Source organism: Dermacentor variabilis, chromosome 3, assembly GCF_050947875.1.
Source record: "Dermacentor variabilis isolate Ectoservices chromosome 3, ASM5094787v1, whole genome shotgun sequence".
Classification (NCBI taxonomy): Eukaryota; Metazoa; Arthropoda; class Arachnida; order Ixodida; family Ixodidae; genus Dermacentor; species Dermacentor variabilis.
The window spans coordinates 164,076,743-164,095,500 of NC_134570.1; the positions used below are offsets into that span (position 1 = coordinate 164,076,743).

General features: G+C 46.0%; 1 protein-coding gene across 2 annotated transcripts in view; it reads right to left on the minus strand.

Moving 5' to 3' along the window:
* The window catches only part of LOC142574302 (monocarboxylate transporter 13-like), a 96,342-nt gene that overhangs the window by 23,288 nt on the left and 54,296 nt on the right, over nt 1-18,758 (minus strand). The window contains exon 3 of one of the 2 annotated variants that reach the window (XM_075683420.1): nt 12,877-14,222. In XM_075683420.1, the coding sequence (XP_075539535.1) occupies nt 12,877-14,222 (1,346 nt within the window). Of the gene's footprint in view, nt 1-12,876; nt 14,223-18,758 lie in introns of those variants that run through there. The other variant, XM_075683421.1, reaches the window with a different exon arrangement.

Consider the following 18,758-nt stretch of genomic DNA (forward strand, 5'->3'; position numbering starts at 1 on the left):
GTTGGTTTTGGAGGGCTTTTCGGCTTGTATTTGGAAAGTGGTTAAAATAATATAATGATCGCTGTCAACTGAGACACCCGTGTTGAATCGTGAAATATACCCTATGTTTCTGTAAGGCGTGAGGTCTGCAGATGTATCGACACTGACGCTATTGCCTATTCTGATGGTAATTTGCGCGTCATTGAGAAAGACGTGTCATGATTTTGTGCTTCAATTCATATTTTGCTTCCTTTTATGTTGCATTTTCCGTAGCCCCATGCTGTATCTTCGGCATTAAAGCCACCTGCTATAAGAAGTTGGGCTCTCTCTGTTGTTCGAACCTGGGAAGGCGACATGGGAGCTCAGTGCCTTTGTCCCTAGGCGAGCTGCAACATTGAGGATAAAGCAGCTAATATCATCCTGTGGAGAGATTTCAATGAATGTATGAGGTACTGTTACGTTGTTGAATTCCTACCATGTTTCTTCCAATGAGAATGGCGGTGGACGGGAGTCGCCCTCTCTGTTCATCAATTGGAGTTTGGAAAACCTTATAGCCTGGGAATTTTACGACGGCCGTAGTTTCCTAAAGGGCTATAATGACGGGAGGTTTTAAAGCGAAAGGTTTACTAACCTCGTCAAGCCGAGTTTTGCTGTCGCCGTGAATTTGACCTTTATTTGACTGCACCGCGCTCTCCTAGTCAGTGAGAGCTTGGCCATGGATGAGAGCAAGGCCGGACCGTCTTCTCTGAGCGTTGCGCGGGAGCGGGGGGCTTTGAGCCGTCGTCGCCAGGTGGCGTCTGACCACCCCGCGGATATCGCCCCGCGAGGTGCTTCACTAGAGAGGGTCTGGAATGCCACAGGTGTCAGACCGTGGAGATCAATGTAGCGACCGCGTTCGCGCCCTGTCCGTTTGTGCTTCGACGCTCCGCATGTTCGCGGCGTCTCTTTACCTGTCAGCCCTTGCACTCTCCCTGTGGCACAACAGGCGTCGCACCGTCGAAGGGTGCATGTCTACCCAAGCCCCGTCAAGATGTCTACCCAAGCCTGATCGAAGTCATGTCTAGCCACTGACCTAGGCGCAGCCGTCATACCTGGCTTAACAATGATCGTAAACCTAAGTATAATAAACGAAGATAAATCAAACGTTAACCAAGTGAAGCCAAGACTTAACCAGGGTAAACCAAGCTTTCGCTTTGCATATCCAGGTTTAGCTGGGCTAAGCTGCAGCCAATATTTTTAAGGGTTTTGCATGTGGAACTGCATCTCGGCTTTTTTTTTTTCGTTATCCCCTGCATACATTGCCATACCTCAATTGCCCGGTTACGCGAAGCCACGTTGCCTGGGGGTGGGAGTACTAAGCGTGAAGGTTTAATTGTGCCAGAAACAGGGTTTTTAGTGGCTGAAGGGATTCTAGTCGTTGCATGATTAGCGAATGATAGTTGAGAAACATGTTTTCAGCTTTCGAATCAAGCTCTTTGACGTAACTGATACATTTGGCATCAGCCTTTGACATTGTTACAGATCTCCATGAGGGTTTCATATCTGTAGGGACTTCCGCCAGCGAAGAAGTTTGGCGGATTGGTGAATAGATTGCTAATGGTAGCCTGATTAGCTGCTATCCACTGATTAGGTGCGACTTTGGCAGCAGCGGTAGCGACCCTGGCACATTGGCTTACATTCCTCTGTTCTACGCAGATTCTTCGACGGCCCTTGTGTCTCCGGCGGTAGTCTTTGTGGCGCTACCTACACTTTTCGTCATTGGTGCTGCATCGTTCTCGTGTTGCCTACACGTGCGGATTCCTCAGCCTGGCTGCTATCTACAGCTGGTAGCGTCGACGATTTCTACCACCGGGTGGCACTGTCGTCCCAATTTCTCGCAATAAAAGCAGCCGACGTGGCAGACAACGGCACTTTGGCAGCAGCGGTAGCGACCCTGGCACACTGGCTTACATTCCCCTGTTCTACGCGGATTCTGCGACGGCCTTGTGTCTCCGGCGGTAGTCTTTGTGGAGTTACCTACCCCTTTCATCTGTGGTGCTGCATCGTTCCCGTGTTACCTACACGTGCGGATTCCTCAGCCTGGCTGCTATCTACAGCTGATAGCGTCGACGATTTTTACCACCGGGTGCCACTGTCGTCCCGATTCCTCGCTATAAAAGCCGCCGACGTGGAAGACAACGAACCTTTCGCAGCAGCGGTAGCGACCCTGGCACATTGGCTTACATTCCCCTGTTCTACGCACGTTAGTCCACGTCTTACAAAATTCGCTCTTTAGTTCATTTCATGTTGTCTACTCTACCGCTGCTGCCACTCGAGTCTGCTTCCCTGTGTTTCCGTATCCTGTTCCCATGACAACTGTACGCACCTGTTGCTCATGCAATGAAGCTGTTAGCTCAGATGAAATGTATGTGTCATGTGGCGAATGTAAAGGGCTCTTCAACATTGGGACATGTGCTGGCTTATCGGATAAACAATATAACAAAAAATCTGAATCAGCCAAACACAAGTGGACTTGCTCTGCATGCGGAGTTGCAGAAAGGGATAGTGAAGGTACAAGCGGGTAGTCGTCAGCTGATGAACTGACTGATATAGGGTCGCTTTTAGCGAACATAAGTCAAAAGTTGGATGAGTTGTTGTCGCTCAAAGAGACTGTGCCAAGCATTGAGCGGTCGGTACAACTAATGTCTGATAAGTTTGAAGAGATGTTGGCACGATTGGCCGCGCAAGAAAAGGACACGAAAGAATCCGGAAAAGGCTTGAACACCTTGAACAGAGCTCTCACGCTAGTGACGATGCGATAAAGAAGTTAGAGGCTGATCTAAATAAGCTGCAATGGAGAAACCGCAAGTTAAACCTAGAAATTCACGGTGTTAGTGCAGCTGACAATGAAAATTTGCTTGAGAAAGTGCATTCCCTAGCCACATTGATTGAGGTCCCTGTACTTAGTGAAATCGATGTCACTGCCATTCACCGCCTTCCATGCAAAGGCGGCCACATTTCTGGTATAATTGTGAGGTATCTGTTCGAGACCAGTGGCTGAACAGCCGCTCAAAGCTGAGGGAAAAGAAATCCAAGGTGTTCTTTCAGGGAAATATGACCAGTTACAACCGGCAACTGCTTCGAGAGGCTAAAGACGTCGAACGTGAATGGGTACAAATTCGCGTGGCACAGGAATGGAAAGATCTTGCTGCGAAAGACCGAAGGTGACTCTGTGATCGTAGTGCGTCACAGATCAGACTTTCCTTCCTGAGCCTGCTCTCTTGTGAGCGTACTGAAGTTGATCTCTGCCGCTTAAAGATGGCTACTGATAGTCCTTCTTTCCGCATGAGGTAGATAATCTTGTCTCAAATCAACATGCTGGCTCATTGAAGTGTCTTCACCTTAATGTTCATTCGCTCTATAACAAAGAAACGCATATCGATGACTTTATCAATGGTTTTCATTTTTTGTTTGATGCTGTAATGCTCAGTGAAACTTGGTGCAGAGATGGTCGTGACGTGCCCAAGTTTAGACAATATCAATCGTTTTGTGTGAACCGAACAAACCGACGTGGCGGCAGTGTTACGCTGTTGTTGAAAGAACATGTAAGTTGTGAATTGCTTCCCGACTTTTGTGTTTGTTGCGATGATTTTGAAATGGTAACAGTTCGTGCGAATGAGTACTTATTTGCTGTATGCTACAGGCCTCCAAATGGAAATGTTCTTCAGTTCCTTTCTTTTTATGAACAGCTGCTGTCTCTTACTGCAGAAAATAGCCATTACTGGGTGTCAGCTGGTGATCTTAATATCGACATGCTGACCACTTCTGTACCACAAAAGACTATGTTAAATAGTTTAGCTTCAAATGGTTATGAAAATTTAATCCGTACGCCAACAAGGATTACATCCGAAAGTGACACATTGTTGGACTTGTTCATTACAAATGCTGACACTGAAAATGCTACTGCCGGGGTGATGTCACACGATCTTAGTGATCACCTTGCAGTATTTCTTTTTATAAGAAAACACAACTCTAGAAAGAACAGGAAGCATGCGTATATCCTATGTCAAATTATTACTCAAACACGTCTAGACAGCTTCCCAGACGAACTTATACGGTGCGACCTTAAACAAAATTTAGACATAGATAATGTTGAAATCGCGTATGGCAAGCTTATTGATGAAGTCTCTCGAATATATAAGAACCATTTTCCAGAAAAGAAGCTCAGGCTCGGTAAAAAATTACGGAAGCCGTGGATAATCCTCGAATTGCTAAAACGAATTAATTATAAAAATACGCTCTATCACGAGTTCGTCGTGACTAGAAATCCAAGTGTATTAAAGGAATACAAGTCGTACAGAAACAAGCTAAATAAGGAACTAAAATTGCATAGGAAGTCCTATTTCCATACATAATTCGAGGGTTGTTTGAACAAACCTGATACTTTATGGAAACAGTTTAATGATGTCTTAAATCGTCAATAATCAGCTCTGCGAATACAAACTCTAATACTTAGTGCAAACGAAGTATCGGGAAGTGCTCTTGCAAATGTTTTTAATGATTACCTTGTAAACTTTTCTGTTGGTAGTACGTCGTCTGATAATAGTGAATTTATGCCAAAGAGAAATTCATCTTCACTCTTTCTTCACCCCTTTACTGAGCACGAGGTGTCATCAGTTTTCCTTTCACTAAAGGATAGCTCAAGTTGCGATGCAGACGGCATGCAGGTTCGCCCTATCAAGTATGTGCTTGATATCATTTCTCCGTACATTACCTATATATTTAATTTGTCTTTCTGAAGCGTTGTCTTTCCTAAAGGGATGCAAATAGCCAGAGTTTCGGTATTGTTCAAGAAAGGCGACGTTAATGATACTAAAAAATTACCGACGATTACGTTACTTCCTAATGCGAAATTTGAGCGCAGCAAATAAGCTGTTTCACCTTTTCGATAGATTGAGGCAAAGAAATCGAGCAACACATGTATGCGCTATCACAGAATTTTTTTTTTATATTTCCCGTACTCCTGGATCATCTCGACGGCGGCGACGGTAAGCTTCTGCTTCGGCGGCACGCACCTCTGGATTCTGACGGCGACGGCGCTGGGCCTCTGCTCTGGCAGCTCGTTTAGCAGCAGCAGCAGCAGCAGCAGACGGAGGACTTCCATCGGTCGTCTCGCTCATGGCTCAGAAAGAACTGGCAGATAATTTCGCAGTGGCGAACGGCAGCGGCAATTTCGGCTCGGGCGGTGCACATATACAGATCCGCAGCCACCGATCTGGCTCTCTGATTGCCACCGCACAGGGCGAACGGCAGCGGCAATTTCGGCTCGGGCGGTGCACATATACAGATCCGCCGCCACCGATCTGGCTCTCTGATTGCCACCGCACAGGGGTTGCATTGGAGGAGGAGCGAAGAAAGGAATTAAGTTCGAGCCGGCGCTTTGACAACCGGAGACTCGCAGAAAGAGGGGGGAGAGGGGCGGCGTGTACACCCAGCGGCAAACGATGGGGGCAGAAGCGCGCGCAGCAAGCGGACAACACGATAAAGGGAGGAGGGAAGAGATAGCAACGACTGACTGATGCCGCTGACGCCGATAGTGAGTCAACCCCAGCTGCGGAGTTGGTTTCAGGGACAACGCCGCCGATGCCGACACAAACAATATGATACCCTCGCTTCCGCAGCGCTAATAACCAGGTCTAGCCGTGGGAAGGTGGTCACGTATTCGTCGACGTGCCGGGGCCTACGTGAAATAACCGGCGCGTCGGCAACTGAAGAGCACCCTATCCGCCACACAAGAACAGGGGGGGGGACCCTTTCCTCCTCTTTCTGCATGGCGGCGACGGTGTTCTATGCAGTCACGTTATCTTGACTCTCTAGCGGCGTCAGCGGCATCCAGCGGTATCAGTCGGTCGCTGCTAGCGCTGGGGGGATGAAAGGGGGGCGCAGCTGGTTACGAGGCCGACGACAACGCCGACGACGACGCGAAACCCAGGAACGGACGCCAAAGAGCTGCGCTCTAAAATTACAGAACCATTTCTATATTACCTGTTTTTTCGAAGGGTCTAAAATAAATAATACTAATGCACGTTTCAAAATTTTTTGACAGGCACAGCCTAATTTCTCCAGCCCAGTTTGGATTTACAAAACGGCGGTCTACAGAATTAGCTCTGCTCCATCAAAAAGAATTTATTTTATCGCAATTTGAAATGAAGAACATTGTCCTTGGTATTCATATTGATTTTACTAAAGTATTTGATTGCATCCTTCACTCGGTTCTACTTGGTAAGCTTGAAACCTACGGTATTCGAGGGCACTGTAGAAGCCTTATAAAATCTCATCTTGATAATCGCTATCAATATGTTGAAATAAACAATGGCCGATCAAATTTGAAACATATCACCAGAGGCGTTCCTCAGGGTACTATTTTTGGCATGTTCCTGTTAAGTGTATATATAAATGACGTAGTAAATATTGTTACAAGAAAGCAGGCCCACAAGTGTAATATAACGTATATTTATAACTGGCGTATATGGCGTTCAGGCAACTGCCAGACTTCGTCTTCGTCTAGTCCAATTCAACTTCTTCGTTCCCTTCACCGTAACATCACCCTCCCGGCGGAGTAGGTTCGTCCCGGTGCAAGTTATAGAGCCTCACTTAATGGGAGTCATAGGGCTTAAGCCTGGCGACGTGAACAACATCGCTGGTGACGTTGGGTTGCACTGAAGGCTGACCGACTGGGGCGATTTCGTATGTCGCGTCGGACAGTTGGCGTAAGTTCTAGTACGGACCAGAATAACGGTGAAGTAGTTTTTCCGACAAGCCGACGCGACGTGAAGGCGTCCAGAGAAGGACAAGGGAACCAGGTGAAAAATGGTAGTCTCGGTGCCGAAGGTCGTAGCGTCGCTTTTGAGAAGCTTGTGAGACTGTGAGGCGATGACGGGCGACATCTCGGGCCTGGGCGGCTAAGCTAATAGCATTGCGAGCGTAACCAGTGCTGGGTGATTGTACTGCGGAAGGTAGCAACGTGTCATAGGGCAAGGAGGGGTCGCGGCCATACAAAAGGTAAAATGGTGAAAATCCGGCAGTGTCGTGACGGGACGAGCTGTATGCGAAAGTGATGTATGGTAAAGCGACGTCCCAGTCACGGTGATCGTCGGAAACGTACATGGCCAGCTCATCCTGTATGTAGACGACATAGGATACTGTGGACGTTTCAGCGCGACACGCAAGTTCTTTTTTTGCTGCCAGCTGACAAATGACAGGTCTGCCAAACAAGTCTCGCATATTTTTCTTTGCAGACATCGCAGCTCGTTAGGTCAGCTTCGTGTGTGTCGTACCATTGCATCGCAGTTCCTCTTAGGTATCACGTTTGCTAGCATCATTGTTGGATCCCACCTGTTGTTGTCGCACACTCGTTCGTACATCGTAAGCCAGTCCTCGACGTCGCCGTTGTCCGTGCCACAAAATGTCCCTTGGTCCCGCGGATGAATGAGGATGACCGTTGGCACGGGCTGCTGAGGCGTTGTCGCTTGTGCCGGTTGATTTGCCATTGTGCAGGCAGGTAGATGACGTCCGCTGCGAAGTTCCGTGATTGTACCTCGCACCTTCCACCAAAATGTTGCAGGAAGAAAGCAGGCCCACAAGTGTAAAATAACGTATATTTACAACTGGCGTATATGGTGTTCAGGCAACTGCCAGACTTCGTCTTCGTCTAGTCCAATTCAACTTCTTCGTTCCCTTCACCGTAACAATATCTATAAACGTGCGAAATACGTAATGTACGCAGACGATGCCAGTATATTTTTTTCATCACCTGCCTCTAGTAGCCTTGAGAATAAAGCTAACACTGCTCTGAAAATTCTTCATGTATGGTCAAAACAAAACTGTCTACAAATCAATATAAACAAAACAAAAGCAATAATCTTTATGCCCAAATCTAAGCAAATAATCGGTTCATCAACCTTGTTTATGACGATGTAAACATAGAAATTGTAGATAGTTTAAAATACCTGGAGTTATTTGCACACAAAGTATGCTTTGGGACATGCACATAGAATCGATATTGGGCCAATTATCTCGGGTAGTTGGCATGATGGTGCGGCTGAGACCTCTTTTACCTTAAAGAATCAAGGTTCTTGTTTATAACACCCTATTTTTTCTACGCTTTATTACTGTCTGCTCGTGTGGGGTACCACATCACGTACGAATCTAGAAAAGATACATATACTTCAGAAAAAATTTTTGCGAGTACTATTTAACCTGCCTTACAATGCCCACACATCAGACTTATTTCCGAAAGCAAATATAATACCCGTGTTTAACCTTTATAATTGCAAGTTAAGCCAAGCTTTCAAACGGGAGGTAAAAGGGAACTTAAATTTTCTTCATGATTTATCTAATCTTACCAGGAACACACATTCTTACATCACAATGTGTACGGAAAAGTGGAAGGTAGTCACTCCGCGTGCCAATTATTCTACACAAAGGATATCATACACACTACCAACACTTGTAAATTTGTTTCTGAAATCAAGTCTTGATATTTATATAACTGATGTACGAGCTTTACGTGAACATTTTGTCACTCAATCTTTCTTAAATAATTGAAGAGCGTGTTTCAGGTAATTTGTGTTTTGCGTTTATTTTTTGTGCATATTTCACATGTAGTCAATTGCTATGTATATATATCGCCTGTTCAATCGCTGTTTGTCTTGTAAAGGAGGCTGCGGGCTCTATTCAAGTCGCTTGCCTTTAAAGCGACTTTTACCCGCAGTCTCCTCCATCACTTATGGAAATAAAGAAGTTATTATTATCCACTAGGCACTTATTTCTGTTAGGAATGGCCTGAAGAACTTCCTAAAAACGAAGTCATTTTTGCCTTTTTCCTGCTACCGAGATTCATCTTGGGGCACCATTGCCGTTCAGCTCATCTGTTTCTCGGGCTTTCTTGCTTTTTCCCGTCCATTGCTGTTATTTCTTACTTTGGGAGGAGACCGCGACATCCCGAGGAGACGTGAAAATCAACTAGAGTGGTCACGGACAGTGTACTGCGTCCCCTTTTCACTCGTCTAGTTTTCACGCGGCCTTGGTCTTGATTCGCGTCGTGTTCCGGCCTTGGAGTACCGGTTCTTCGGTGTAGCGGGCTTAAGTTGATCTGAAAAGAGGTACATGCTGTTATTGCTACCAGTTCCATGTGCGCCTCCACAAACAATGCACTCAGGACTGCAGTGGGGTGGCTCGTCAGGGCCTCGAGGTGGGTGTTCGCCGCAGCTGTGACAAAACTGCTGCTGCGGCTTGCTCCATCATGCATTAATGAAAGCATGTTCAACTTGTTATAGGAATTTATAGCACTGGAACCGACCCATAGTTAAGTTCGATGGGCACATATTTGCCGGCAAATGTGACCAAAACGGAAAGAGCTTCATCGATCCTTTGTGGAGGAATTACTGACAATTCCGCGTTGCGACTTACTGCAGTGTCCTGTACTTCATCGCGCGTTCCTCCTGGTTGATAGGCTCCGTAGACAATACCCCTTGACGACTAGTCCGGTGACGGAAGATAGGCCATAGTCACAAAATCCTTGCCTTCAAGATTCGCGGATTGTAAATGGCGATAACTTCTCAAGCGGTCGGGATTCTTGATGCTGATAGTGATCCTGTTGTTGTATAGGTTGACTCTAACACAATCTTCGTTGAGTACCAGTGCAGAGTCCAGATTCACTAAGACGGCGATTGCCTTGTGAACCGCTCTGGGGCTGTAAGCGTGAAGCTGAAAGCCTTTTGGTCAAACGACTGCTTTGTGGTAGTCTGCCGGAAGGCGATGAAAGGCCACCGTGTGAGGGCGGAGAGGTGGCTTGCTACCGGCGGAGGAAATTTAGGACGGGCTTTTGATCAGGTTATCTCCTGTGGAGTTCAGCTTGACATCGCTTCTTCCCGCGTTCCAGCCGCGGCGGATTGCCTGGATCCGATGTGACTGTACTTCTAGTGGTGTCCTAGGACTAGTTCCCAGCCCTCTTCCCAGAGCTGTTCCGGGGAAACATCTTCACCAGTGACGCAGTGTTAAATTCTTGGCTCAACGGGCTCGCACGAGGTGTCGTGCAAGCCCGAGGCGTCGGGGGACACTAGGTCTAACACGACCCAGCTTTTTTGTGCACTTGATGATTAAAAAACCACTAAAGGGGCCGGTGTATGACCCACCTGCACGCAGACTGGCTTCAGCACTCTAGGAGCCCCATACACGGCATGGGAACAATAGCCTACGCGCTGAGTAACGGGCCTCGTTCAGGATCGAAGAGCGCACGTATGAAAACACGTCCGCTCCTTCCATGGCCTCACGACCATCCCTGGCGGGAGCAGGGAATTTTTCTTTCTCATTCCCGGCGACGCCTCGACGGGCACCGGCAGCGGCAGCGGACACCATCGCCAACTGAAACGGCTATTAGAATGAGCCCATAACAGATTACGCTGTAAGGAAGCCTGGAATAAAACGCAAATACGTTATGGGTGCGCGCCACAACCCCTAAGGTCAGCAACAACAAATACATGTTGATGCTGTTTTTGACTGCCATAAAATTGTGCACTACCCATTTGCACCTGAAGATCAAACTGTTAGATGGCTTTCTACGGGGAGGACCTTGAGTCTGGCACAATAAAGTGCGTCACAATTTTTTGAAGCTGGGGCGCTGGATTCTCCGCCAAGGGGCAGAGCGCCCTGCGCACTCTGCATTGAGAGCACACAATATTTTTGGTGCGTAATTGCCCATTCTGGTACTAGGACACTCTTCCTACACCCGATATTTAGTACCTTGCGACGGTTTATCGTTTCTGTTTGCTTCCCCACAAGCAAACTGGTGCTCTGAGGGCGGGATTTCGAGAATCTGACGGCAATTCATTAGCAATAAGAATGCTGAACCGTTAACGGAAAAGGAGTTTCAAGGACTCTTTCAGCAATTGAAGATATGGAACCAGTGTATTGGGTCTTCTGTGGTGGCTTATGAAAGTGGCACAAATTGATACGTGTAAAGGTTCGCGAAATTAACTTTTTTGCAGGCATTACACAATGTTTTATAACAGACCTCGTACTTGTAACAGATATTACATGTACGAGTACTATCTCGTGATTTCTTCGTTACCCGAAATCGAGGTACGCTAACTAGCAAGTTATTTGACAAGCACAGGACCCCTCCCCTTCGCTCTCCGTCATGTGCTCGCGATGTAGCGTTGGCATCGGCAAGTATAGTGTGGTCAGTAAAATGTCATATATTCGCAGACGCAAGTCAGGAGCACGCACGACAATTTTCAAAATCACCCGCCGTGGTTGCTCAGTGGCTATGGTGTTGGGCTGCTGAGCACGAGGTCGCGGGATCGAATCCCGGCCACGGCGGCCGCATTTCGATGGGGGGCGAAATGCGAAAACACCCGTGTGCTTAGATTTAGGTGCACGTTAAAGAACCCCAGGTGGTCAAAATTTCCGGAGTCCTCCACTACGGCGTGCCTCATAATCAGAAAGTGGTTTTGGCACGTAAAACCCCAAATATTATTAATTTTCAAAATTATTTGTAAGTGAAACTACATAACTATATTAATGGCATAACTTAGCGCATGGGTACAACAGCACAAAGGGCAAGAATGCACACGTCATAGGAGCTACTTACAACTTCATTCGGAAGGCAGCGAAATACTCTATATACTTTTCACAATATGCAGACGGCCATCGCCACAACATCAGTGTAATAGAGGGCGTTTTTAAAGCTATATTCTTCGGTTTTGCGTGCCTAAAACACTACATGATTATCAGCCACATGGGTACAACAGCACAAAAGGCAAGAATGCACACGTCATAGGGGCTACTAACAACTTCATTCTAAAGGCAGCGAAATACTCTATACACTTTTCCCTATATGCAGACGGCCATCGACACAACATCAGTGTAATAGAGGGCGTTTTTAAAACTATATTCTTTGGTTTTGCTTGCCTAAAGCACTATATGATTATCAGCCACGCCTTAGTGGACGGCCTCGCATAAACTGAGCCTTCTTAACGTGCCCCCGATGCACGCTATAAGGGCGTTTTTGCATTTTGCCCCCATCGAAATGCGGTCGCCGCCGGGAAATGATTCTACGCCCTCGGGCTTAGTATTGCAAAGCCAAAGCCATCGCACCTCGACGACAGGCTAGGACATTTTCCAAAGCCAGCAAGGTTATTTGGAATATTCGAAGAAACTATGGCTCCGCATTGTACAACAGAAGTCTGATTCGCATATGCATTGCTTCCTTTTTTATGTATAGAATACAACAGAAGTCTAATTCACGTACTAACTTCTTTCTTTATGTAAAACAATTTTAGCCGTTCAGGTAGCGCTTTGGATTTGGTTTTGCCCAGGATGTTTACCTCATGGCATCTCGCCAGACAAGACCAGGATTTACAGGGAGCTGAAAGGTGCACAGCCCAGTCTTTCTTCAAGTTATTAGCGTGCTCCCTTATTTTAACATTTACGCAGAGACTACTTTGTCCTACGTAGGATATCCCATAAGGGGATATTACACTTAGAGAGCGTCATCGCGGCCTGAGCGCTGCTTATGGAGCAGGTACACAGTAGGGACAGCCTCTTTGGAGCGGAGAAACTTGCAGTATATTGCTATTAGAAACATTGTCTTACTATCCTCAAATATACACACTACAGCCTGCAAATAAGGACTTGGTACGCAACAGTTACATTATCCATACAACTATACTATACAAATTTTGAATGCAGCGCGTTACGCAGACGTCTACTGCAGCAGGGAGTGCCAACTTTTTTTAATACTCAACGCTCCCGGTGAAGCCGAGGGTCTCTTAAAATTCCTGTACCATAGCACTTAGTTTGGTGTTCCGCTTTCTCTTTATGCAATATGTACAAACAACAAGTATTTAGACTCACCTATGAGGAATGGCCTCACAAGGCATGGCACAGCTGTTGCCATGCTCATAAAGCCATAAGCGATTGGAAGATTCTTCAAGCCGACTTCAGCGGACATTATCTGCGAGGCACCAACCATGATGTAACCAGCCGGCAGGCCAAACGCCCCTGCGAGAGCCCAGACGCCTTGTTTTCCACGTACATAAGGTGCCGCCTGCTGCAGAAGACCTAACGTCAAATAGGCGATGGTGAGCAGGCCGCAGTTCGAGATCAGGTCGCCGTCGCTCAAGAAGGGAACAAATAGCCTACCCACAGTGTCCGTGGCGGAGAAGACAGTCAGCGCATACACAGTGTCGGCTTGGGCTAGGCCGGCGTCTTTCGCAAAGTCAAACACTACCGTCAGGAAACAGTCAACAAAGAAGCCCCACGACACGAAGCTCAGTGCATGGAAATAGAATCGCGGGTTCTTGAACAGTTCGATCACATTCCGCAACAGCGAAGGTGGGCTGGGCACCTCTGCTCGAGTCGTTGGAATCCCGAGGCTTAGCGAGTCACTGCGCACGGACGAGGCTTCGAGTCGGCACGAGTTGCTGATGCTGACGACCGTGGCTCTGCGCGTATGTCTTGTGTCTGCCGCAATGGAATGCCCCGAAACTTTGTTGCTTGCGTAGAGCGATTCAGCGACGCTGAGCATGGTTCCTCTCCTCGCGCGTAGCTCGTTCAAGTCAGGCGCGACGTCTGGCGGCATTGCGCCCGCTTCCGCGCAACTTGCGAAAGTTCCTCGCCTAGACGTAGTCAAGAGGTGACCACATAAGAGCGTACTGCGCCGGGACATCATCTTCGCGTCCCCTCCCATGTTTGCAGTGGTTCCTCTCCGGCTTCCGATGATGCTTGACTTTTCGCTCAGGCTGATAATGGTACCCCTTCGGTAAATACCTTCTCCGCAAATTACTACGCTGATCGGAGCGTGCGTTCTGCTCTGCAATGACGCGTGGCGCGGCTGTTCCATTCCAAGATAGAGCTTGTCCTGACCCTCGTTCGGGCAGCTGACTGCTAGATCGTCGCACGGTGTCAGGCACGTGTCGGTGAAGTCTCCAACGACGACATTTTTAGCATGGTGGGCCACCTCCCACGGGGAGCTCTCATGATGATTGCAAGTGGCACTACATTCCCCATCGACGCGCCAATGATAAGAAGGGCACCGTGAAGTCCGTACTCGGCGAGCAAGTACTCGTACACTTTCGGGAACACCAGAGACGCAATGGTTGCTCCGGCCAAGTTTAGGCCTAATGCCGTTCCTCGTCGCCTGTCGAAATATTGGCTCACGCACACTAGGACGCTGTTGAGGATTATTCCGTGACCGGAGCCTGGAACAATCGCGCAGAAAATAGTTGTTATACATTGCAGGTGTACCGTCAATCACACAATTTTGCGGAACACGAGATGTGAGAAAAAGCTGAATACCCGCGCAGCTTCACAGTGCAGCCTAGCAGTTTCATTTGCAGCCTCTACTAGTAAGTATGAACAACATTGTGATGTTTGGTTTTACTCACTACTGTTCCAGGCTCTTGGAAATTGAACGTTTTCTAAGATACCGTGGTCCGTAAATTTTCATGTTTGACTGTACATCACGAAAGGGAGGGGGGGAATTTTTGGATGGTTACGTTTTTTCGGTAAATTCACAAAACACATGCTGGAGGTCTTTTATTCATCCTAAACTACGTCCGTCAGTGTACCTTAACGTAGATTCAACGTAACAATGTTGGTCAACAAAGAAGTCAGTGCTTTCTTCAGAACATCGGCTGCTTGCCTTTTATCCATGAAGCATGATGAGTTTCCTGCGCATTAATCTCTTTCATCAGACTTGCTATGAAATATCTCAAATTTTACCCTATTACAGCCTAGTTCTGAAATTTCATAACTTTGAATTCAAGTCCATTTTTCATTAGGCTCACGTCCTTCCAGAACACTCGTTGGGATAAAGCTAGGTCGTAGCAGAAAATCAACGGCAGAACCACCGGCCGTACAAAGGTGCTACAAAGCACGGGATCACAGAAGCTGCCTGGGACAATTTTGAAGCCATATTTTTTCTGTCTCATGCCACTTTGTCCAAGTGCCAAAGTAAAACGGATTATTGCAAGAGATAAATTTTCTTGCCCCAGAATTTATGCTTTGTGCGCGTTTTCTGCCCCACAACTCAAGCTTCCTGCCATTCTCCGGCGTTGACTTCACCAATGTTGAATCTGTAGCCTCAAATGCCTTATTTTCCTCAATGCTGCCAGAAAACCTGTTTTGTGGAATAAATCACTTCCCTTCCATCTTCTCACTTATTTACCGTAGCATTTTATGTCAGCAGCCTTTCTGCCTATGCAATTTTCACTCGTCAGTATTCCAGGAAAAAGTGCTTGCTCATGCGTTTATTGCTTTTAGTGTGTAGGGCATACATACCAAGCATGCTGTTTACCCCAAACGTGTAATATTGCCAAGAAAGAGCCAGAAGCTAAACCTGTAGGAGCTAGATGGTTGCAGTACATTGCTTGAAACATTACAGATCATCTTTCTTGCACACTCGTGCATAGTTTGCCAATCAGAGATATCAGTATAAAGGGTGATAATTTTAAGGTATTATGGAACTTTAAAAAAATACCCTGTTGCAGGTGACGTAATTCTAGTCCTTAAGATGGATTATTCAGAGAGGCGCACATTACTTACAACAAAAGTCGAAACACATGTTCAAAGAATTAACAAAATACCACTAATAAACTTTGAGAATTATTTACGGTACACATTGGAATTTACGAATTGTAGCCAGCTAGGTTGCAAGGCGTATCCACTTATAATTAACTTACAGAGTGATGCTTGTTTGGAGATATGCGCCATTAAACTTTGCCTAAAAATGCACCGTTGTTCCACTGACTTCATTAACACAACGCTCTTTCTCGCACTGAACCATTAAAGTAACTGGACGCCCACGTACTTCGTTCCACACTTTATGACATATCTCGGAACTGGCGTATTCGGGAAATTAATTTCAATTGGATACGTTTTCCAAGCTGACTGGCTACGATGCGCAAATTGCAATATGTGGCGTAAAGAAACTAATTGAGAAGTTAATTATTAATCATTACATAGAATGAAATTACAATACTTTACTACTTGTGAAGGAGGGATTTTGCACCCCTAACTATATGTTAAGCAGAGCACAAACACTCACACTTAGGCAATTTTAAGCAGTTATACTTAGGCGTTTTGCAAGCATGCAAAACGGAGATATGCACGCTTGAACATATGCTCTAGGAGTGTAGGTCGCTTGGCCCTGGCATTTCCCGCAATCGCTTTTTGGGAATGATTAGATCCCACGATCATATTCCTCAAGTCCTGACTGTCCAGTACGCCCGTGATAGGGCTAGGAGGCTTGACCTCCTGGTCCCAACATGGGAATAGTCAGGCAGATGGTGACGCCTTGTACAAGACCAGAATAAAGTGTTTTCCTCCTCCTTCTCCACCTATTAAATTTTGGATAATTACTTGAATGTGTGTCTCGATTTCTCGTGCTAGTAATGCTCGCCTCTGTGAATAATTAAGTTCAAGGACAATAATTATGCTATCGGCCACAGGCGATATTCAAAATTCCGTAAAACTTAACAACGATCACACTGTATATTGGTGAACCATAGCTAAACACGAGACAATTATACTTGTTCAATATTTTTTGTACTGACTGTCCTGCTTTACTTGTTTAGACTGCTTCCCGTCTTATTCTTCAGCTACAGTGACTTCTAATATATTCAAATGAGGGCTCATGTACCTTTCATGTTGGCGTTAGCTTATGCGTTGGCTTTGTTGTCACACTTTTTTAAGAGTGTTTTTCCCCCATTTTCTTTATTCAGATCCAATGTATAACTAGTAAACTGTAAAGTAGATCGTAGTTTTTAAGCTAGAAGACTCTTCCCAAAGGCAAATGAAGGACACTTTTCCAATAAACGAGTTACTCTAATAAGAATTGATAATAAATGTACCAGTTTTCTTTTTTATCGATAGGCGCAGTTCGAGAACAGACAAACTGATAAAACTCGTAAATATAACTGCACGTCATTGTCGTGGCGTAGAGCGAAATTTCGGAAGGCAATATTTTTTGGCCAATAGCTGTATATATGACGACCTCTTATGGCGGTGTCATGGAATGAAATCGCCGACTTCTGTATTGTTGCAGTAAATTGCCGTAAGTGTGACGACGTGTTTCTGCGGTAACATGGAATGAAACTGCAGGCGTCTGTTTTATTTTAAGGTAATTACTGTGAATATGAAGGTGCATTATTACAGTGTTGTGAAATGAAGTGATGTATGCCTGTATATTTTACAGGAAATAGTTGGCAGCCGATGCGGCCGGGAAAGGTGCAGTAAGAACGACAGCATATTTTTACAGTGTAGTTGCGATTATAGCTGTGAGTGTAGGAAAAACGCCAGAGCCTGATTACCTTGGTGTCGCCTTTTAAAAGACATTCAAGCATAACATAGCACAGATTTTGCATACTGTCTTGAAAGAAGCGTACGAACAACGGCCTGTTAAACTAACGTCACACATAGTGCTCATTTTGAAATCTAATGATGCAGAAAGAGGACTGTTTCCCAGTCTTATCGCTCGATAAACCTCACCAACGCAACTACAAAATAATTATGAAGGCCTTGGCGAAGAGACTGCAGAGCGTCATAACACTACTGGTAGGATTATATCAGACATGTAGCTTTATGGGCTGCATCACTGCACTAACAGATGCGTACTGCAAAGTGCAATGCGTACTCAAGTGCTGAGGCGTTCACTAGGGATCAAAATGCTGTGCTGCAAATTGATCTTGCAATAGCTTTCGACCATGTTTCACGCCATGTACTTTTCGGCTTGCTTGAATATTTGAACGTAGGAAATTTAGTACTAGAGGGTATCAAGGTCGCGTGCACAAATTGGCTAACGCGAATTATTGTGAGTGGGAAGCTTATACCGAGAAGGTACAATATTAGACGGGGATGTGCTTTTACGCCCCTATTATTTGCAGCATACTCGGACCACCCTCTCTGATTATTGCGAACAACGAAAGTGCCTGAGGTTTCAAGCTGCAGTGGGAGCATAGAAACATTCCGATTAAGACGGGTGACATTGCTGTATTTTGAGCAAATAGACCAAGCGTCCGCGAGACATTGTTCATGGTGCAAAAAGTTTGTGGATACACGGGATACCAGGCAAACTGAGAGAAAAGTTCAGCTTTGTAGCATATGGTAATTGGGTCGCCAGGCCGAAATACTTTTCCCACTTGCGGCAGTCATCCCTACCGTCTTAATACCTTGGTGTGCCTCTAAATTATTATCAACATTCCTGTGCACACTGGACGGAAGCAATCTAAACGATGAAGGAAAAAGTCTGCGGATCCCATGCACTGGGGGAATCGATGTAGGCGAAGCTTTGTATGCTGTTTGCATCGAGTTACGATAATTAGCGGTGATGTTGGCAGCGAATGTGTAATTTCTTCAGCGCTTAGTTCAATACGAGAGAGGCGAGTTGACGTTACAAGTTACCTTGCGTGCACCACTGCTGTATGTCTGCGTATTCCACAGAATGCAAACGGAGATGTGTTTGCTTGAGGCGTTGTTATGCGAGATTGTTCATAATGTCTGACATGGTTGAGCATTACCATTGCCACAGACGGCACATCGTATCGTGACAGAACTGTTAAATTTTATTTGAATTGTGGAGCTGCACGTAAATAATTTAAGATAGTGTAATTCTATGAATACGTTATATACACATTTGCGTTCTGCACCATATTTCGCTGCGTAGAGAAGACGCTCCTGTTTCGCGCGAGGCTTCTTTCAGGCTTGGGTGTTCTCGACGTTGAGTGCACACTTTGAAG